Source organism: Haliotis rubra, unplaced genomic scaffold, assembly GCF_003918875.1.
Source record: "Haliotis rubra isolate DU_JTF1 unplaced genomic scaffold, ASM391887v1 Scf297, whole genome shotgun sequence".
NCBI lineage: Eukaryota > Metazoa > Mollusca > Gastropoda > Lepetellida > Haliotidae > Haliotis > Haliotis rubra.
This window is the reverse complement of record NW_025766965.1, coordinates 535085-553400: the sequence shown is the minus strand read 5'-3', so window position 1 is coordinate 553400 and position 18316 is coordinate 535085. Positions and strand designations below refer to the sequence as shown.

Sequence of the window (18316 nt, the reverse complement as noted above, 5' to 3'; positions counted from 1 at the left end):
GCGTGAGAAGCAACATGAACCGTTGTTACAATTGCATGTCATTTTCAGTCTGCAGCGTCAGTAATCACTCGCACATCATTAGGTTCTGCGCATTGTCTTGGGACAATTAGATCAGCTTGAGGCACATTACAGCTTGATGGCAGTATGGCATATGATATGAACTTTTCCATCTGCGAGATGATGCTACGGCAACAGGACTGGACAGAAAACAGACACCCAATTTGACGGCTGACACCTATATGAGCGAACAGATCATTGGTGGGTTATAACATCACTTGGTCGGAGAGATGGCATGTTGCGATATTGGTTGTGATTCCATTCTGTTGGTACGTTGTTAATATATATGCATGAACTCTAAACCTCCAGGACTCTAGAACATATGTGACGATATATAGTTCGAGATAAGCGGGTAATGTGGCGATATACACATTTTGATATGTGCAGATTACACCGTGTACGGACGAACTAGACGCCTCGTCATACAGGTAGGTATCGATAACTCGAAATCCTCTGGATCATTGAAACATATGTCGAGTTATGTATAGTTCGAGACAATCGATGTCCGTCATACATACTAAAACGTGTATATGGTATTGCAGGCATAACTAATGCGCTCGAAGTTCCGAAAACCATCGAAACATTTCGAAGTTAATCATAGCTCGAGACAAGCAGACAGCTGATAAATCAGTGATAATGATTATGTTGTGACGAAAAGGTAAAGATATATACAGCGTACTCCAGTGCCGTAGATAACAGGACCATGCGTGGCCCCAAATGCATGCGCATTTTAAGGTTGTGCATATAGCAATGGCATTATCAACTGGAAAAGGTGTTCTTCTTCATCCAGTAAATCTGAACGTTGTATGTTCAGCTACTCATTTAAAAACAAGCCTGTCCTTTAATTCCCCCACCTCTCCTGAAATTAAACAGACTAAAACGTAATTTGGATGTATAAAATATAATTATGTTAACTTCAAGAACATGTTTTTCACTGATGACCCCGTCACCTTTGAGTAAAAGGACACAGCTCACACATGACATAGAAACAAAATAGCTGTTGATATCCTTACCAAAATAGCTGTTGATATCCTTACCAAAATAGCTGTTGATATCCTTTAGTTACCATCTCAACACTTAAGTTGAATCCCGAGAGTTAAATCTTATCTGAACAGATGTCATCGCTGTGATGACTACGGTAATTACCGTCCCTTTGGTCACTATCAAGTAGTGGTCACTTCCACACCAGTGGACGTTCTGGGGACTTAATTGCTCTTAACACCGGTCATGCAATGGCTACTTGACATGAGAGGCACTCATCTGTCTTGATGAACCAGCTAGTTTGATGGAGACGTTCAGCTCTTGTGGAAAATCTGGACATTTTGTTCATTGATTCTATTGTACTCAAACATGTCGTCTTCATGGTCCTCCTCGTCTGTGTACAGAGTAACCCCGCTAATCCGGACGGATTTGTCCAGATCAGTTATTTGTATTAGTTATCATATATTTATGTACTCATATAGGCATTCTAAATAGCAGGGCGAGAGGGTAGCCTAGTGGTTAAAGCGTTGGCTCGTCACGCCGAAGACCCGGGTTCGAATCCCCACATGGGTACAATGTGTGAAGCCCATTTCTGGTGTCCCCCGCCGTGATGTTGCTGGAATATTGCTAAAAGCGGCGTAAAACCAAACTGAGTCAGTCAGTCTAAATAACAAGGGATATCCGTAATGACAAGTTCCGTAATAACGAGGTCTCAGTGTAAAAGCGTTATTTGTCCATTTGCTAATGGTAGATTCTTTACTTTACTACGCACTGGAGCCAGCGAGTGTAGACTGGCAAACAATCATAGAAATGTACAGTGTTTGCGATACGTACACTTTTAAAGACTTGATACGTTCAATCAAGAATCGATTGTGTTATCTGGTCACCACTCGTAAATAACAGAACAGAGATAGATAAAATATTTGCATGCTTAAAGAACAAAGGTAAAAACGAAAATAAGTTGTGACCAACCTTTATTTTGGTCATAAATTCAGTTCCCATAACAACTCAAAGATTGGATATATTATCTGTTTTATCTTCTTGTGATTTTTGAACATCTACTGTCATGAAGTATTCACTAAACAGTCTTATTATGTAACAAGTCTCTGATGTTCTTAATAAATTATCTTTAATGATTCTACGTTAGATGGCAGTCTTCAATATCAGCTCAAACATAAGCATCTTAAAAATCAGAATCTCGTTAGCCCAGCGTATTAATAACGCTATCACTGACAACATCTCGAGAAAACCCGTCGAAACGTTACAGCCGGGTGATTAACGATTTTGAAACATCAAACACTCCGAGCGTATTAGTTTGAAATGGCCTGTATTGTACGGGTCAGGGGATGTGTTAATATTAATTATACTGTCCAGCTGTCCGTGTATGGCGAGGCAACACTGGTCAATCTGTCGCAGTCAGAGAGTACCGCTGGTCATCTCCCAGCTCCGTCTGGTCAGCACGTTAACGACATCAAAGTTACGACTTTGTCACGTGGATCTGTTTAGACAGGATTTACGGCAGAATCGGGGGCGTGGCAAAATCAGAACGAGGTCGTGACCCAGTAGCGTGGATAAATCCCCTCCCTGACATTTTATTTTGTTAATTTGTAATGTTTAGTTTTACCGCCAACTGATACCCGCTTTCATTGTCCAGCAATATTTATAAACACTACTATCGAGGAGATTACACGAACTTTAATCAACCCAAAGACCATAGGTCGAGTAGTGCTTCACAGAAACAGGAAAGTACCCGTATCAGTTTCATACTGAGAACGCCATTTTGTTGATTATCACTTAAGTAATCATACCGTTGACATCTGTAATATTACAGTTGAAATAATTATAGCCTTCACGGACAACTTGCACCTCCGGTTGGCGATGGATCGAACCGAATGGTCCTGCTGACACAGTTTAATTCTAAGGGACACGTGTAACGTCTTTTTGAGTACCCATGGGCCCACGTGTAGCAAACGTGTATTCCTTGATATACTGGTTGTGCACATGCGCACTTCCAATAACGTACATGTATATCACGTCAACGACAATGTGACCTTTGTTTATAGTAAAGCGTTTTGACGGTCGCACTTCACGTCAGCTAGAGAGACTATACATTTCCAACTGTACATTTCGATGAAAGGTTTTTAGAAATTTGTTAGACTCTTCAATTTGTGAATGATCAATAGTCCGTGCGTAGATTACAAACACTCACTCTGACCTGGGTTCAATATCTACCAGCATGACACAGTTTGAATAGCTGTAAAAGTACCTTAAGTTTGATGATGTGAATTGGTTTAAGATGAATATTATATAGAGACTGCTTGTACTAGTCCGGACTAGGACGGTTTTAAAGTGCTAGGCCACAGGGATGCAATGCCGTAATATTAACATGGATACCCAAGATATACTAACTGTTGTCCGGTTGTTACGTCCCCTTAATTCCGTGGCAAGTGTGGCAAATACCATCTTTTAGGGTATTTTGGTTTGACGCACCGGGATCGAGGAACCTTTATATGTATACCCAAAAGGCCCTGTATCAAATTGTTGGGCGTCTACAATACACCCATAGTTATCAAATACATCAGCATCGTCCAAACGTTTCTTGTTGGTTTCGGTTTTAGCCACTGACAAACAGAACAGAACAGAACTTTATTGCTGTGCAGGCCGTAAGACAACGGCATATGAAGATCACTATGATTATATACATTTTGGTGACTGACTGACTGACTGACTGACTGAGTTTGGTTTTACGCCGCTTTTAACAATATTCCAGCAACATCACGGCGGGGGACGCCAGAAATGGGTTTCACACATTGTACCCATGTGGGGATTCGAACCTGATTCACCGGCGTGACGAGCCAACGCTTTAACCACTAGGCTACCCCACCGCCCCACATTTTGGTGACAGGGCTGGTAGTCTGAATACAAGACATATACTATACAAATAATAAATAGTAGTACAAAGTACTCTCATTTACACAGAGGAATTATATCTAAATTTTCACATAAACGTTACAGAAAAAAGTGACTTTATAATTCACTTTCCCCGTGACTTGTACTTGGACATGACAGAGTTACAAAAAGTACAAAGTTTTTGTAGTTGACCAAATTCTTCATTTTTGAAACAATGGACAAAATTTAACAGAGTTTTGTCTCTTGTAAAAGTAAGGTTCAATAAATTGCTTTCTAGAATCAACAAAGGAGTAACATTCTAAAACTGCATGGTATTCATCACCGATAGAGGTATTACAGAGTGTACATATACGAAAACATGTAAGAAACTTGGCTGTGTGGAAATAGACTCCAGACGTTTTATCCATTATGTGGATGATTTCCCAAGTAATGATCAGCATACATGATTTGTTATCTTTACCAGTCACAAGACGTGCCCAAAACTCAACCATTCGTGTATATACAGATATGTATAGCAGTATGTACTTTCTTTTGCTGGAATGGATCAACACCTCGAAATGGTTTGGGAAACCCCAACTTGACCGTCATAACACCTCCATCACTAACAGTACCCAATATACACTCAAACACTCGTAAACTTCTCGTAACAACAAACACAAAAAGCCCTCTCACGTCAAAATCTATAGTTTTGTGAAGGTTTAAAGCAATTGACCTGCTTCCCTTAAATGATAATACCTACGACAATGGTACAACAACGATATGAATTACATATCCATACATTTCCCTCAGTGATGTGAATTACCCTCTTCGGACCCTATATGCACAATGCCAATTGACCGCTGATCTTTCCTCTGCTTTCGAGTCATACAGAAGAGCCCTATATCATACACTCATCCCCTTGGTACAAGAGTTAAACTCCCAAGACATCCCCAGGTTAGCAGAGCGCCACCAGACGTTTTCTACAGGAACCCATCAATATTATTATACGTTCTCTTTGACAGAACTCATATTTTATGAAAACGTATTGCTTTTTACTTTTCCCTAGATAGTTTACATTAAGTGCCATATTTTCAATTTAGATAATGTTTCATAACGTTCCTCTTACTTACTTTATATCCAGACCGTTCCCAGAAAACATCACGATCCATGACACATACCATTAAGCGAAGAACTTTTTCGTTTCAAATTAAAATGATATACAGTTAGTCTTCCGATCCAATACTTGTATTTCATGAATCGTAGAACTCGTTCTCGAAATCATCCATATTCTCTGTGTTTTTCCTAACAACGGTAGTTCCGGTAGAGTTGACGCAATTGTCTAAACCGTCCATGTGTGTTCCTCAAGTTATCAGCTGGTGCAAAGCTTGGCTCGTTACCTTTTAACACGATTAAATCTTTAAAAGAAACATGGCTGGCTTACAGCGTTTTCAGCAGTAATCGCTCATGTTCAGGTTTTGTTAACCATTTATCACTATACGTTCTGCTTTTGTTATCCATGTTTTGCTTTTATTAATGTCATTGAATTCTACGTGTCTGAAATGATTCTTCGCAATGTTCGCAAAACGTATTTTACGGGTCCAATTTGGTTAAAGCATATCAAAACCAGAGAACATGGACAATAAGTTTAGTTTAGGCTTTAGGTAAATCGATGATCTGATTTACCACCTGAACAAAACAAAGAAGGGGACACCACAACTGTTTCATGTCTAGATCTATGCATAAAGATTCCAAAGTATGCACAAGAACCTGCAATAGGTTTTCGGTATATCACAACTAGGACCTATAATTCCAGTCATCATCTTACCAATACCCGTGAAGATCCGGGTTAAAATTGGTCATCAGTAACCCATGCTTGTCGTAAGAGGAGACTAACGGGATCGGGTGGTCAGGCTCGCTGACTTGGTTGACACATGTCATCGTATCCCGATTGCGTAGATCGATGCTCATGCTGTTGATCACTGGATTGCCTGGTCAAGACTCGATTATTTACAGACTGCTGCCATATAGCTGGAATATTGCTGAGTGCGGCGTTAAACAACAACCAAACCAAATCATCTTTCCAATGGTCAGCTTTCACTTTATGAGGAGCAATTATTCCTTTTGTGTCTACATGTCACAACGTTTGCGGTACTATCCAGCATGCCCTTACAACCAAGGTTTCAAAGAGCGTCATACAACTCTTGCCCAAACTTTGTTGATCAAGGTCACAACATTCAAGTCCTTATTAAAGAACCGCCTCCGTGGTGTAGTGGTTAGAGCGTCCGCCCGGAGAGCGGAAGGTCGCGGGTTCGATCCCCGACCGCGTCATACCAAAAGACGTTAACATATGGTACTTGTTGGTCCCTACCTGGCGCTCGGCATTAATGGGTACAACAAGGACTGGTCGGCTAGGAGTCAGTATAATGTGTCTGGGTGGGGTATTCATGCTTCACTGCGGCATGGTATCTCAGTGGGCTCGCACTATAAAACCAGCTTAAGTCTGGGCTAGTACAAGCAGCCGCACATACACATACACACGCATGCATGCACGTCGTCATATGAGCGAAATATTCTCCAGCACGACGTAAAACCCAATTTCACCTCACCTCACCCTTATTAAAGATTCCAAATGGTGTTATGATACACATTTTGAGCACGTTCCCAAATGTGACGCATCTTTGACCAAGATGACCTCCGATACATTTCCCTTGTTGACCTGCATCAAACGTTGCCATTTGTTTCCAATTAATTTTACCAATTGAAATGCCTTTGCATGTGTTTGTGACGGGTACCAGTGGTAGTCAGGATTCACTTTTTGCAAACACCTGGTATCACCACTAGTTGATAGTGTTTCATAGACACATTGTCACATAGTCGGAAACTTACAAAGTACTCTGGTTTTAGGAGAAATGTCTCATGATCTGACGTGGCTTACACATGTATTTGAACAGGGCTCCAGATAAGGGCCGTGTCGGCGTATGTACGGATAAAATATATGCACGGTACGGTGGGAAATAATTTAGAAAACGTACGTACCACAGCAATGGTGTACGGTCTTAGAATCATTTACAGACGTATTTATCTGAAAAGGTTTTGTTTTATTGTTTTTCTACCTGTTTACACAAGAGTAGCAATGTTGTGGTGCATATATGAAACGAAACACAACATTACTGATACTCAATTAAATTCCATTCAGTACTCTGTTTTTCCAGTACTCCTATATTGACAAAATAAGGAGTACGTACTGGAGTTATCTGGAGTGTTGCTTGTAACATGTCACTAAGAGTCTTTGATTCCGAATGTTTAGCAAATCTTTAATGATGGATACACACTCACACTAGGAAACATAATCTTAAACATAGTAATTCCTAATATAAGAACATGAATGTCTTCACTGATCAACAAGACCTACTGTATGGGAACTGGTGGATTCCCAGAGTATGAACAAGGCGTGAAATCTCAGGTGCCACTGTGGGAAGGGCCACTTCGGGCATAAATCGTTGGAACTAACGGTTTCACACTGAACATAAAACTATTAAATTATTTACCTGTTCCTATGTTTAAATGCTTTAGGCGGATGTCACCTTACTTCACATTTGGCGACCAAATGCCTTCCTAAACTGGATATTTGTAAAAATATTTATCATACTAGCTTTTTTCACCATACACTGTAAATTGTACCACAAAGTACGGACGAGTATGTACTATGACTACAGCTATTAATAGGTTGTGTTTAAAGGGACTTAGCTCCACAGCCTGTTGCTCATTTTCAGTCGAGACTTTGACGAGGCAGTTGGTGTCTAATGTGAAAGTGAATTTCAAACTGTTAGATATATATCATATCCAAAGGTGTGAGTTATCAGACAACAAACGCAGTTTTAAACGACTTGATTCCAACTTGCTGGGATGCCAAATTGTTCGAGCGTAAACACTGCTTTGACGTGTATCTCGGTGAGGGATAAACTTAATGTTGAGGGAAGGTTGAGCGAAATCGGGTTTAACGACATCATGTATACTGTTTCAGTTATTTCACCACGTGTCAGCCAGTAGCAGAAGGACCCCCCTGGTGATGACGTTTAGGGCTTTGCTGCAACACCTCTGACTATCCATTACTATCAATATATATCTAACCATACAATAGTGCCCGGATAATCATTTCTTCTCAAACAGATGGATAAAACAATACATCCACTAGGGTTGTTCTGCTTTCTTTCATTGCCATTCCCCACAAGAGTATCAAACCTGTATAGCTATTTATCATTGACATATAGCATTCGATTTTTCAATATACATCTTCCTATATATTCCTATTTACTGCATCAGCAGAAATTCGGCAGAACATGTGCATCAATATAATAAGTTTCAATTTGCAAACAGCCCGTTGAGGATATACAAATGCACCATTAATTAATTGCACCATCACGTACAACGCTTAGTAGTGCTGGAATGAATAATGCAGAAAGTGGAAGAGAATTTGAATGCTTGAAATACTTCCATCCTTTGATTTGATTTTCTCAATTTTAAAATTCAGTTCAATTAGCGTCGCCTCCGTAAAACATATTAAAAGAGTTATGAAGAATATTGTCCGAGGCAGAATACCATAAATATGACGTTGGTGGTTTAATGCGTTTTGGCCCTTCCTCGAGATTGGGGGACGCTCTGATCTTTAACCCGGGGACAAGCAGCGTTCCCCAAACATTGAACGTCAAATTCTCTTTAAACTCGCGGAATTACATGGCTCTTTAGACAGTTAGTATAAATAACTGGTGTGGTGTGAAAGGGAACAGAGTAAACTAATCGAGCTGAAAAAACACCCGTCATTTCTCTGTGGTACAATTTGCAATCGTATCGATATTTCCTTTAGCCGTCATGAATGATACATTAAATATGCTACATTTTCTCGTGAAACAGATGAAATATCGAAGTGAATCCTAGTTGTAATTTCGCAAGACAAACTCTCTGTGTATTCATTCCGTATGGCCCATCAAGAGAGCGTCAACTTCTTATGATTAATGTGAGGACGAACTTTTTATTTTCAACGCCGTATCCCAAGATGTTTACGAGTTATCTAAACATGAATAGTCCGAGTATGGGCGTTAATTTGATTAAACAGTACCGAGAATATGGCTTTCACAATCAGTCGGGATAATTGGAGAGAATCTCGCGTTGGTCGCACACATGTCCTGCGCGTGCACGTCTTGCATGGTCACGATTGAGTTCCGTGTCTTTTCCCAGTGTGTTTTCACAAAGCACAATACAAGATTTTATAAATCAAACACACAGATGGTCGTTTCTGCTTGGTGTAATTTTCCAAATTAATCACTAGCAACGTGAACGTTCTTGAGTTAAAGCCTTCTCTTATGCGACGAGCTAATTCACCCCTAACGTAATCTGCTAATTCGCCGATTGCCGTTTGTCGGGCTGTGTTTAGTAATTAAGGCCTTGTGCACGTGATATTATCGTTATCGAGTACTTGCGCCTTTCGCCTTTATTTACACTCGGTATCGTGAAAAGAGAAACGACAGGCTATCAACTGACACACGCCTGCCGCTTGATTCCCGTAACAATGGACAAAGTTACGCTCCCTGATTTCTTCAAATGAACCGACGATATGTTTTAAACTAAATTAGATTAAAGGTTAGGGAATATAGAAGTGAAAGTGAGTTAACTATGACAGGGTATTGCCGAGACTCTGGGCAACATATGGGCACTGCTTCGAGTTAAGAGCTGATCAAATGGTCCATGACCTGAACTTCCTCTAAGCATGATTGAAAATACTTTGCAGTTTGTGCGATCCGCGTTCACAAGTTAAATTAGAAATTAACTATGGAATTAAAACTTAAATACATTTCAAAGTTCTGATTCATGTCCGTGACAAATGTTTGCACTTTCATGCCAGAAAACTACTACTTCCACTTCGTGGTGAAATTAACATTAATAACGGTACAATCTGACTGCAGCAATATCGTTTGAAGATAGACAGCAATATTATAGAGTGGGGCCGACCTTTGTGACTGGAGAGGCAAGTAATGTACATTAAACTCGTCACAATGAAAACGATTATTTAGTCTTGCTCAGCGCGGGTCTTAACAAATAACTACAAATAGACAGACCGATGATGGACGCATATTTGCTCGATAGATCGTGTTTAGTAAACTTGAGAATAAATGAAATTTAATATTTTACCGGATTACATGTGTATGTATTGTAAAATATCTCTGCGTGCAATTGAGGCATACGTAACGTATATAACAATGAAGATATTAATTTTATGACCATTGTACATAGATATATAATGAAATCTTGGGAGACAAATTAATAAATGGTGACCCTTCGGTGTTGCATTTGTACATATATGTCAACATAGAGTGCACTCTAAATCATAGAATCACTGTGAAGTTGGATACACACACACGCGCGCGCACACACACACACACACACACACACACACACTTCGGAATACATCACCTTCCCTTGGTGAATGACTGTTCAACTACCTATAAGCTATGTAATGCCATACGTTATGAGAATAATGAATATGACCATTAGTTACAACGTCTTCATCCCACAATGCATGTATGTGGGTACACATTCTGAGCACATTCTAACATTTCGACATGTCTACCACTAACATACTTTGAACAAACATATATATTACCCAGGTTCTGTTGGAAACAAACTTTGTCTAGAAAGGATAGTTCAAGACGTATGTTTTTGTGTCACTGATTTCAAACGGTAATATCGTTGCATGTTTGGTGTTGTCACACTTGTAAGCCTTAAAAGACATATACAGTACATATTACAATTGAATCTGTTATAACCAATATGTCCATGTTTTCATTACAAACCATCCGATACTACAAGTTTGTATTAACGTTTGGAATCCATAATGAGTCAAGATATTCAATGTTTACAGTTTAATGTTTCGCTTTACATTCAGTAATGGTTTTCATTACGCAATATATTGGTTCGAAAATATTCCAAACTCTACAGAAAATACGACAAATACCTTTCCACAATCATAAGAAATCTCTGCTAAAAGCAGCCTCTGTTGTACAATTCCGATCGGATCATATGCATCTGTTTATGAAACACTTCCAAATAGTGATGGTCAGCTGTTCTTAAAAACACGGGAACATATTACAAATGTGACAATAAGGACATTTCAAGAGACATCATTTTTTTACTTTTTCATCCTATCTCCACATGTCTACCATGAAAGAAAATGTTTAAAAATGAATTATTTCTCGGCTTTTTGTAAATTAATACAAATAGACCACAGTTGATCATGATGATCTGCAGCTATTATATTCCCATCGTTCCTGTCATCCTCATCAAGGGTCCCCCATTCAAACATCCATCAAATATCATTCAACAAAGTATTGAACAAACTACGTAATTAAACTGCACTAAAACTAAACTCAATAAAATGGTGCTTGGTTTTAATGATATTCAGCATTGCTTCAATGATAATACTCAATAATTATTTCATCTGGATGAAAACGTACTAAATAAATGCTATGACTATAAGCTACATTTGAACATACACAGGTCACAACGGAATGTAACGAACCTAATTTCAATAAACCAATCAAAATCCCAATAACAGGGCACAGCATGTGTCAAACACCCTTTTGTGGTTCCTCTATAATTATAAGCCCATCAGAAAGCAAACCCACCTGCCAAAGTACCAATTACCCTTCAATCCAATCATCAAAACATATAGGTACATTCTGTATTGACTGACTTCTTCAAAAAGCATCACACAAACACACGTCCTACTTACAGTACTAGCCAGACCCCTTACATCCGCCCAGCAGTCAACATGACGCCAAGGCATTAAATGCTTAGCTTTAATGATACGGACAGACATCCAACCGTGCCTAAACCACGGGTCCTGATGAAACCCCTAGGTACTTCACATAACATTACATTCCAAGTTCTGTTACCATATGGTTGTCCCTTAACTATTCATGTTCCATCTTGTAATCCAAGAACACCATAACTTAACAGCTCATTATTTATCTCGGGGCGTTTAGTTAAGCTGCTAGCGTTGAACTATAGGGACTGTCAAACGTTATATCGGCTAATGGTGCCATATTAACGGGTATTAGAGGATCTTCCCTTTCGGACAATTGACCAGCAAGGATGCCTGTGGTTATCACCGAGACGTCCGAGTTTTCACCACAGAGTGTCCAATTACTTTATCATCATTACTGAAGATCAAAGATGCATTGAGGTGACAAAAATACAAATAATCATACTAATGCTTTGTTGGGATAATAAAACTACACCCCTATCAAGTCAATCATAAAATACCCCCTATCTCCGGAAAACCTTATCTGTAGTATTTTGTCTTTTTGATGTAGGGCAACAAAACGCGTAGCCCATTGCTCAGCCTCGTGACTCCTTTCAGCGGCTTTTGAAGAGGCACTTCGGCGTGCGCCATAACAATAGCCGTTTTCACTGGCTCAGAGAAGCGTGAAATCACCCATGGTGTGGCCGTGTGCGCGAGAGAAGGATATCCCAAGCCTCTCACCTCTGTCCAATACGATCACAATACAGTTGTAGTGACAAATCACTCTGGCGGCCCAGGTACACACAACAATGTGTCTTACCGGAAACAAAAAACCGCCATTGTTACGCGCGTTAAACACCATCTGTCACTACGCGCCTGTTCACCATTTACGCTACAGCTCCGCACAGAATGACGATGTCCGCCATTGTTGAAACCCTTACGATCGTTATAGAGGACTAATAAACAAGATATTAAGCCGAATGCAATAGACAGGGCCCTCGATCAGATATTGGGCGCTCCTCGGGGACCCCGCAGCCTTTTTTAGCCTTCTGGCGAAAAGGTTGTGTTAAAAACTGAGAACTTTTAATGTGTCTCTGCTCTATCGATCTGTTTGACTGTGTTAAAGTTTTATCGTGTTTAATTCAAAGGCCGCACATGGCTTCTTTAGACAAAAGAGATAAGCATGATGAATTACTTTCTGATTCATTTACAATTCTTTCTTTTCCAACACTGAATTAAACTAATCTTATACATTATATGAACAATTCTAATTTCATTTGGCCTCGAATTGATATTTTGCAAATGTAATTGGAAATCGTTTTCAGGGAAGATGTCTTAAGATCATTATTTATAACAAAAATTAATACGATTTATTTTAACAAATCAGATCTAAGTGAACAAGTCACAAACGCTTTACAATTTAGATAAAAACACACAAATAAGTCCACGCAGGACATCTTGAGGTCGGATAATATTCGGAATGCATCGAGATGAATTTGGGGAGGGAGGGGTGTTCGTCACCCCCGGGATTGACAGTACGGACAACCACCGACATATGTATGAGAGACTAAGGAAAACCATCAGATATATAATCCCGATATCATATGTTTTGTTGTAGTTCGGTTATAGACAAAATCTCGATTATTTTCATCTTGATGATAGGCAGATAAGCGAAGCAATGTGCATAATGATACGTATCAATACCCTCTTTTGTGTATCGGGGATTGTAGAGTCTAAAATCACATATGCATCTGTTGTTTGTTTTCAGTTGGAAGTTTGACATTAAGATAGAATTTAGCTCGCATATCTGATGTAGACAGTTACACAACAAGCAACCTTTGACATTGTGGTTTGTGTACTTAATAGACAGTTGTATAATCACATACATTTCAGAGATATTTAACTCGAGGTCTAAAAGGCATCTGAAATGCATCATAAAACATATAACCGAAATGTTCCTGAACACCATCGGCAGTTATTAAAATAAAAGGTGATTTTGTAAAACAAAAACACCCGAAACAATAACAAACAACAGAGGCTAAGTCAGTTCAGTTGTAATCTTTCTGAAATGTTCAACGAGAAATCACCATTTCCCAGGAAACTACACTGATCATAAAGATTGTACGACGCTTCAATAGAGAACGTGCAATACCCGTACGTCTCTCTCATTCGGCCTTTGAGATTTAAGGTACATTGATTTGTGTGTACGGAACATAACAGCGTGTTTTGGATACTTCCGTTTTCCATTCAAACTGAAATAGTTTCTTGTTTCTTTCACCACAACGTAATAGTCGATGGTTAAAAATAATTTCAGCAATACCGTGATTTTTCTCAAATATATGACCGTATCAGTATCACTACTGATGAAGTCACTCAGATGAGAAATTCTCCGTCACAGCCCCTAACGATGAATTACCACAAATCATAATACCACTAGTTATCAATATACACAGAGGACGTAACAATGTTATCATCTACTAAGTAGATTATAGCATGAACCACAGGGGCATCTAACGCTAAAGGGGCGGTGGGGTAGCGTAGTGGTTAAAGCGTTCGTTCGTCACGCCGAAGACTCGGGTTCGATTCCCCACATGGGTACAATATGTGAAGCCCATTTCTGGTGTTCCCCGCCGTGATGTTGCTGGAATATCGCTAAGAGCGGCGTAAAACTAAACTCACTCACTCACTCACTAACGCTAAAACCTACCATCAATGTATGTACTGTCACTAACGGGGTCTCAGCACTATTAAAAGGAAAGGGATGTAACGAGGTCAACACACCAAGTTCGTTTCAGGGCGAATTCAACAATGCTCACTTTACTTATCCCATTTAAACTAGGCACACATTTCAAGCCGATATATTTACCTACAAAATAAGACATACAGCACAAAACTCGAAGCAGTACTTTGGGAGCTAGGGTCTTTGGAAGCTCGAAAATCGTGATTTCTCGATTCCGAGCCAAAATCCCTGCTCAGAATTTGTAGCGGTAACTCACCCATTTTCTTGTTTATTTCACAGTATACACAAACGACATTTGGTGTGTTGACCTTGTTACGTCCCTTTCCCTTTTATATAGTGCTAAGACCCCGTTAGTGACAGTACATACATTGATGGCAAGTTTTAGAGTTAGAAACCCCTGTGGCATCAACAATATGAAGAGAAAACAAATACTAAGGTGCTGTGGAGACTCTATCCTGAATACTTCACCAGATGGTCCCGGATTGATATAGTCATCGTAACATAAAGCTGACTGACTGACTGAGTTTAGATTTACGCCGCTTTTAGCAATATTCCAGCAATATCACGGCGGGGGACACCAGAAATGGGCTTCACACATTGTGCCCATGTGGGGAATCGAACCCGGGTCTTCGGCGTGACGAGACAACGCTTTAACCACTAGGCTACCCCACCGCCACCGTAACATAAAGCGAACAGTGAGAGACATGCACGTCACTTACCTCTTCATGCAGTAGGACGAAAAACACTACGAAGAAAGCACCCTGAAACCATTAAAAATATATCCGATAAGTACAGATAAACAATGATGAGCTCTATATGTACTCCGTCATGTTTCTATACGAATTCCATGTAAAGTACCCCGAACAATGTATACGATTTCATATTGATGAGACATTTTTTCAGTTAACGTAAATCTGGTACACATATTCCTGTTTGGAATGTTTGAGCTGAATTGAAAATACAAACTCAGACAAATGTGCCCTCCCCAACAAACCTCAAATCTATTAAAGAAATAGGTAAAAGCTAAAAACGATCTTTACACACAAAGTTGTAATACAAATTTAGGTTAACAATGCGAGGAATATGATCCCTCTTTAAATAACTCTTGATCCGTCTTTGTGTCTGTTTCAGACAATCTTTGGATATAGGAAGCATTTCAATATCACTAAAACGTTTTCAGTTAAAAAAAAAAAAAAAATTCATATACACAATGTACTCATGTACAACATTATTATGAATGTAACGGAATCTATTCTCACAAAAAATTTAATCAAATGCATAACTCACCTGTAAAAAATTAAACATGGCAAATAGGTATTTCAATATTGTGTCCACCATCTTTATGGAGATGAAGGCAAACGACCAACATACGGTGTTTAGAATAAGCTGGGTCCACACGCCCTTCATATGGATTCTGGAAAATTAAATCGGTAGAATTGTTCGTCAATCTGATAAATATCATTGATCAAGGTGGATTCACGGGATAAATGTATGACATATCAATATATCAATATGAACATGAGGTAGACACATATATAATGATTGAGATGGTTTTATGATACTTTTACTATATTTGTTTGTTTTAACGCTGTAATATCCCCGCTATATGGTGGCAGTATGTAAACAATCGAGTCTGGACCAGACAGTACAGTGATTAATATCACGAGTATCGATCTACGCTATTGGGATACGATGAAATACATAGACACGATCTGGTCCGTCTTCTCTTACTAGATACATGGACCGGTTCATCACGTGATAACTGTGCTGTGTACAGTATATATCATTTTGGTTGTTTTCAAACAACAGACACGATTCCCAAATATCGCCTTATAACGAGACTACAAATCACCGAAGCTTTGGTTTTACGACAATCGTCTCCTAAACTCGCATGAACAAATAGTGTAATGGCCCGTCCATCACGTGACTGTCTCACCACAGACAATAGGGATTCTTCATAAGGTTCAATATTACAAACATTTAAAAGATTCCTTACTGCCTTACAACATCAAGCATTGTGAAGCATCAGAACCCTAGTAAACAATTGCAGTAGGAAGGGATGGTCTCCACGAACCAATTCTGTATACTAGACCAGTGAGTGAGTTTAGTTTCACACTCATTAGCTATATGGCGTGGTTTGTAAATAATATGGACCAGACAATCCAGTGATCAACAGCATGAGCATCGATCTAAACAACTGGGATATGATGACATGCGTCAACCAAGTCAGCAAGCCTGACCACCCGATCCCGTCGGTCGCCTCTTACGACAAGCATGGGTTACTGAAGATCACTTCTAATCCGGATCTTCACGGGTCTGTACACTAGACCAATTATAACTGTCTCACGTTTCATACCAGCCTCAAAGTTATTCCAGCTATATGTGAGCGTTCTCTAATTAATCAAGTCTGGGTCCGACAATCTGATGATTGACATCAGTTGCATCGCTTCACGTAACTGAGATAAGATTCAATCAATCATGTCGCCCTGTCAATTTAGCCGAGTCTTTGAAAGAGAACCTTGAGCTGTTCGGATAATTTGGCTGATTAAAAACATTAATTAGAATTACAATTTAAATTTAAATCTTAAATACTCGACATACACGTTATGTATGCACGTGTTTGGAATTGCAAAATTGAATACTTACAATATAACTTTATTAGTCTTTTCACTTTTCGTGTAGGAATTTTCGTTGTGTTCTTTGGCGGTAAATATCAACACTAAAATATTTATCTGAAATGTAAACAAAACTGTTAATGTCTGCAGGTAATATACGAGGTAAAATATAACACAACACGTCCACAGACTGCATAAGCCTCCACTGAATTGAATATTGATTTTTCTTTATCCTACTGAATCCATCAAGAGTAGTCTCCCTGTATGGCTATCGTGGATCTTTTACGACGCATCGTTCACTTACTACTGATTCAGGCAGGGAATATCTTCCACCGATTTATTGATTCATTGCATTCGTGTTAGAGGTTATAGCAACTATTCTTACCGCTAAAACGCCCACTGCAGGACCAATAAATAACCAAAAATGTTCCCAGGCAATCCAACACCTGTAAATGCATGCAGAAATATAAAAAATAATTATATTTTCAGGACATTACTATTATTTTGGGGATGCATACAAGGGCAGATAATCGGAGTTATGAGGATGTGGTGTTAGGCATGACACTATTATTCTTAGATAAAATTGCGTTGTTAGGCCGTAGTAAATATATCCATAGATTTATATCTTCGCTAACCAACATATTGTCTCATAGTATTCAGTGTACGTGTCTACAAAAAAATATCTCTACGCGTTTCCTTACACAAACACACACACGCACGCGCGCACGCACACATATACTGCTTTGGGAAGTTTTATACATATATATGCATAGACAGTTTCCCATCTGACATTTATTTAAATGTATTACTATGGTTTCAAGAACATTATAATTTTTTTGTTATGTTAATGATAAAATATACATGGTATGTGGTTGATAAACAATTATTTTACTCACATGTCTGGTGCGTAATAATTATCCGAGTGACTCCCAACGAAAGCCCCCACAAGTACAGCGGGTATCACTGAAAGTTACAATTATGATGCACTTCAGAAATTCAGAAATCAAAACAAATATGTCAGAACCATTAGATATATGGTATATTGTTAAGGCTACTCATTCAAATATACATAACCATGATCTCCAGGTATACTTAATGGCGGGAACTATTTTAAATTCAGTGAACAGAAGGACAAAAACGTAGTAGTAGTAGTAGTAGTAGTAGTAGTAGTATATAGTAGTGGTACCGATGTCATCGTTTAAACAGCCATGTTAATCTTTGCGTGCCTGTAATCAG

General features: G+C 39.1%; 1 protein-coding gene across 1 annotated transcript in view; it reads right to left on the bottom strand.

Moving 5' to 3' along the window:
* The window catches only part of LOC124282267 (cadherin EGF LAG seven-pass G-type receptor 1-like), a 142791-nt gene that overhangs the window by 11033 nt on the left and 113442 nt on the right, over window positions 1-18316 (bottom strand). The window contains exons 20-24 of the mRNA XM_046718221.1: window positions 17977-18043; window positions 17466-17526; window positions 17112-17197; window positions 15753-15879; window positions 15185-15226 (exon numbers count right to left, since the gene is read on the bottom strand). Of these exons, the coding sequence (XP_046574177.1) occupies window positions 15185-15226; window positions 15753-15879; window positions 17112-17197; window positions 17466-17526; window positions 17977-18043 (383 nt within the window). The remainder of the gene's footprint in view (window positions 1-15184; window positions 15227-15752; window positions 15880-17111; window positions 17198-17465; window positions 17527-17976; window positions 18044-18316) is intronic.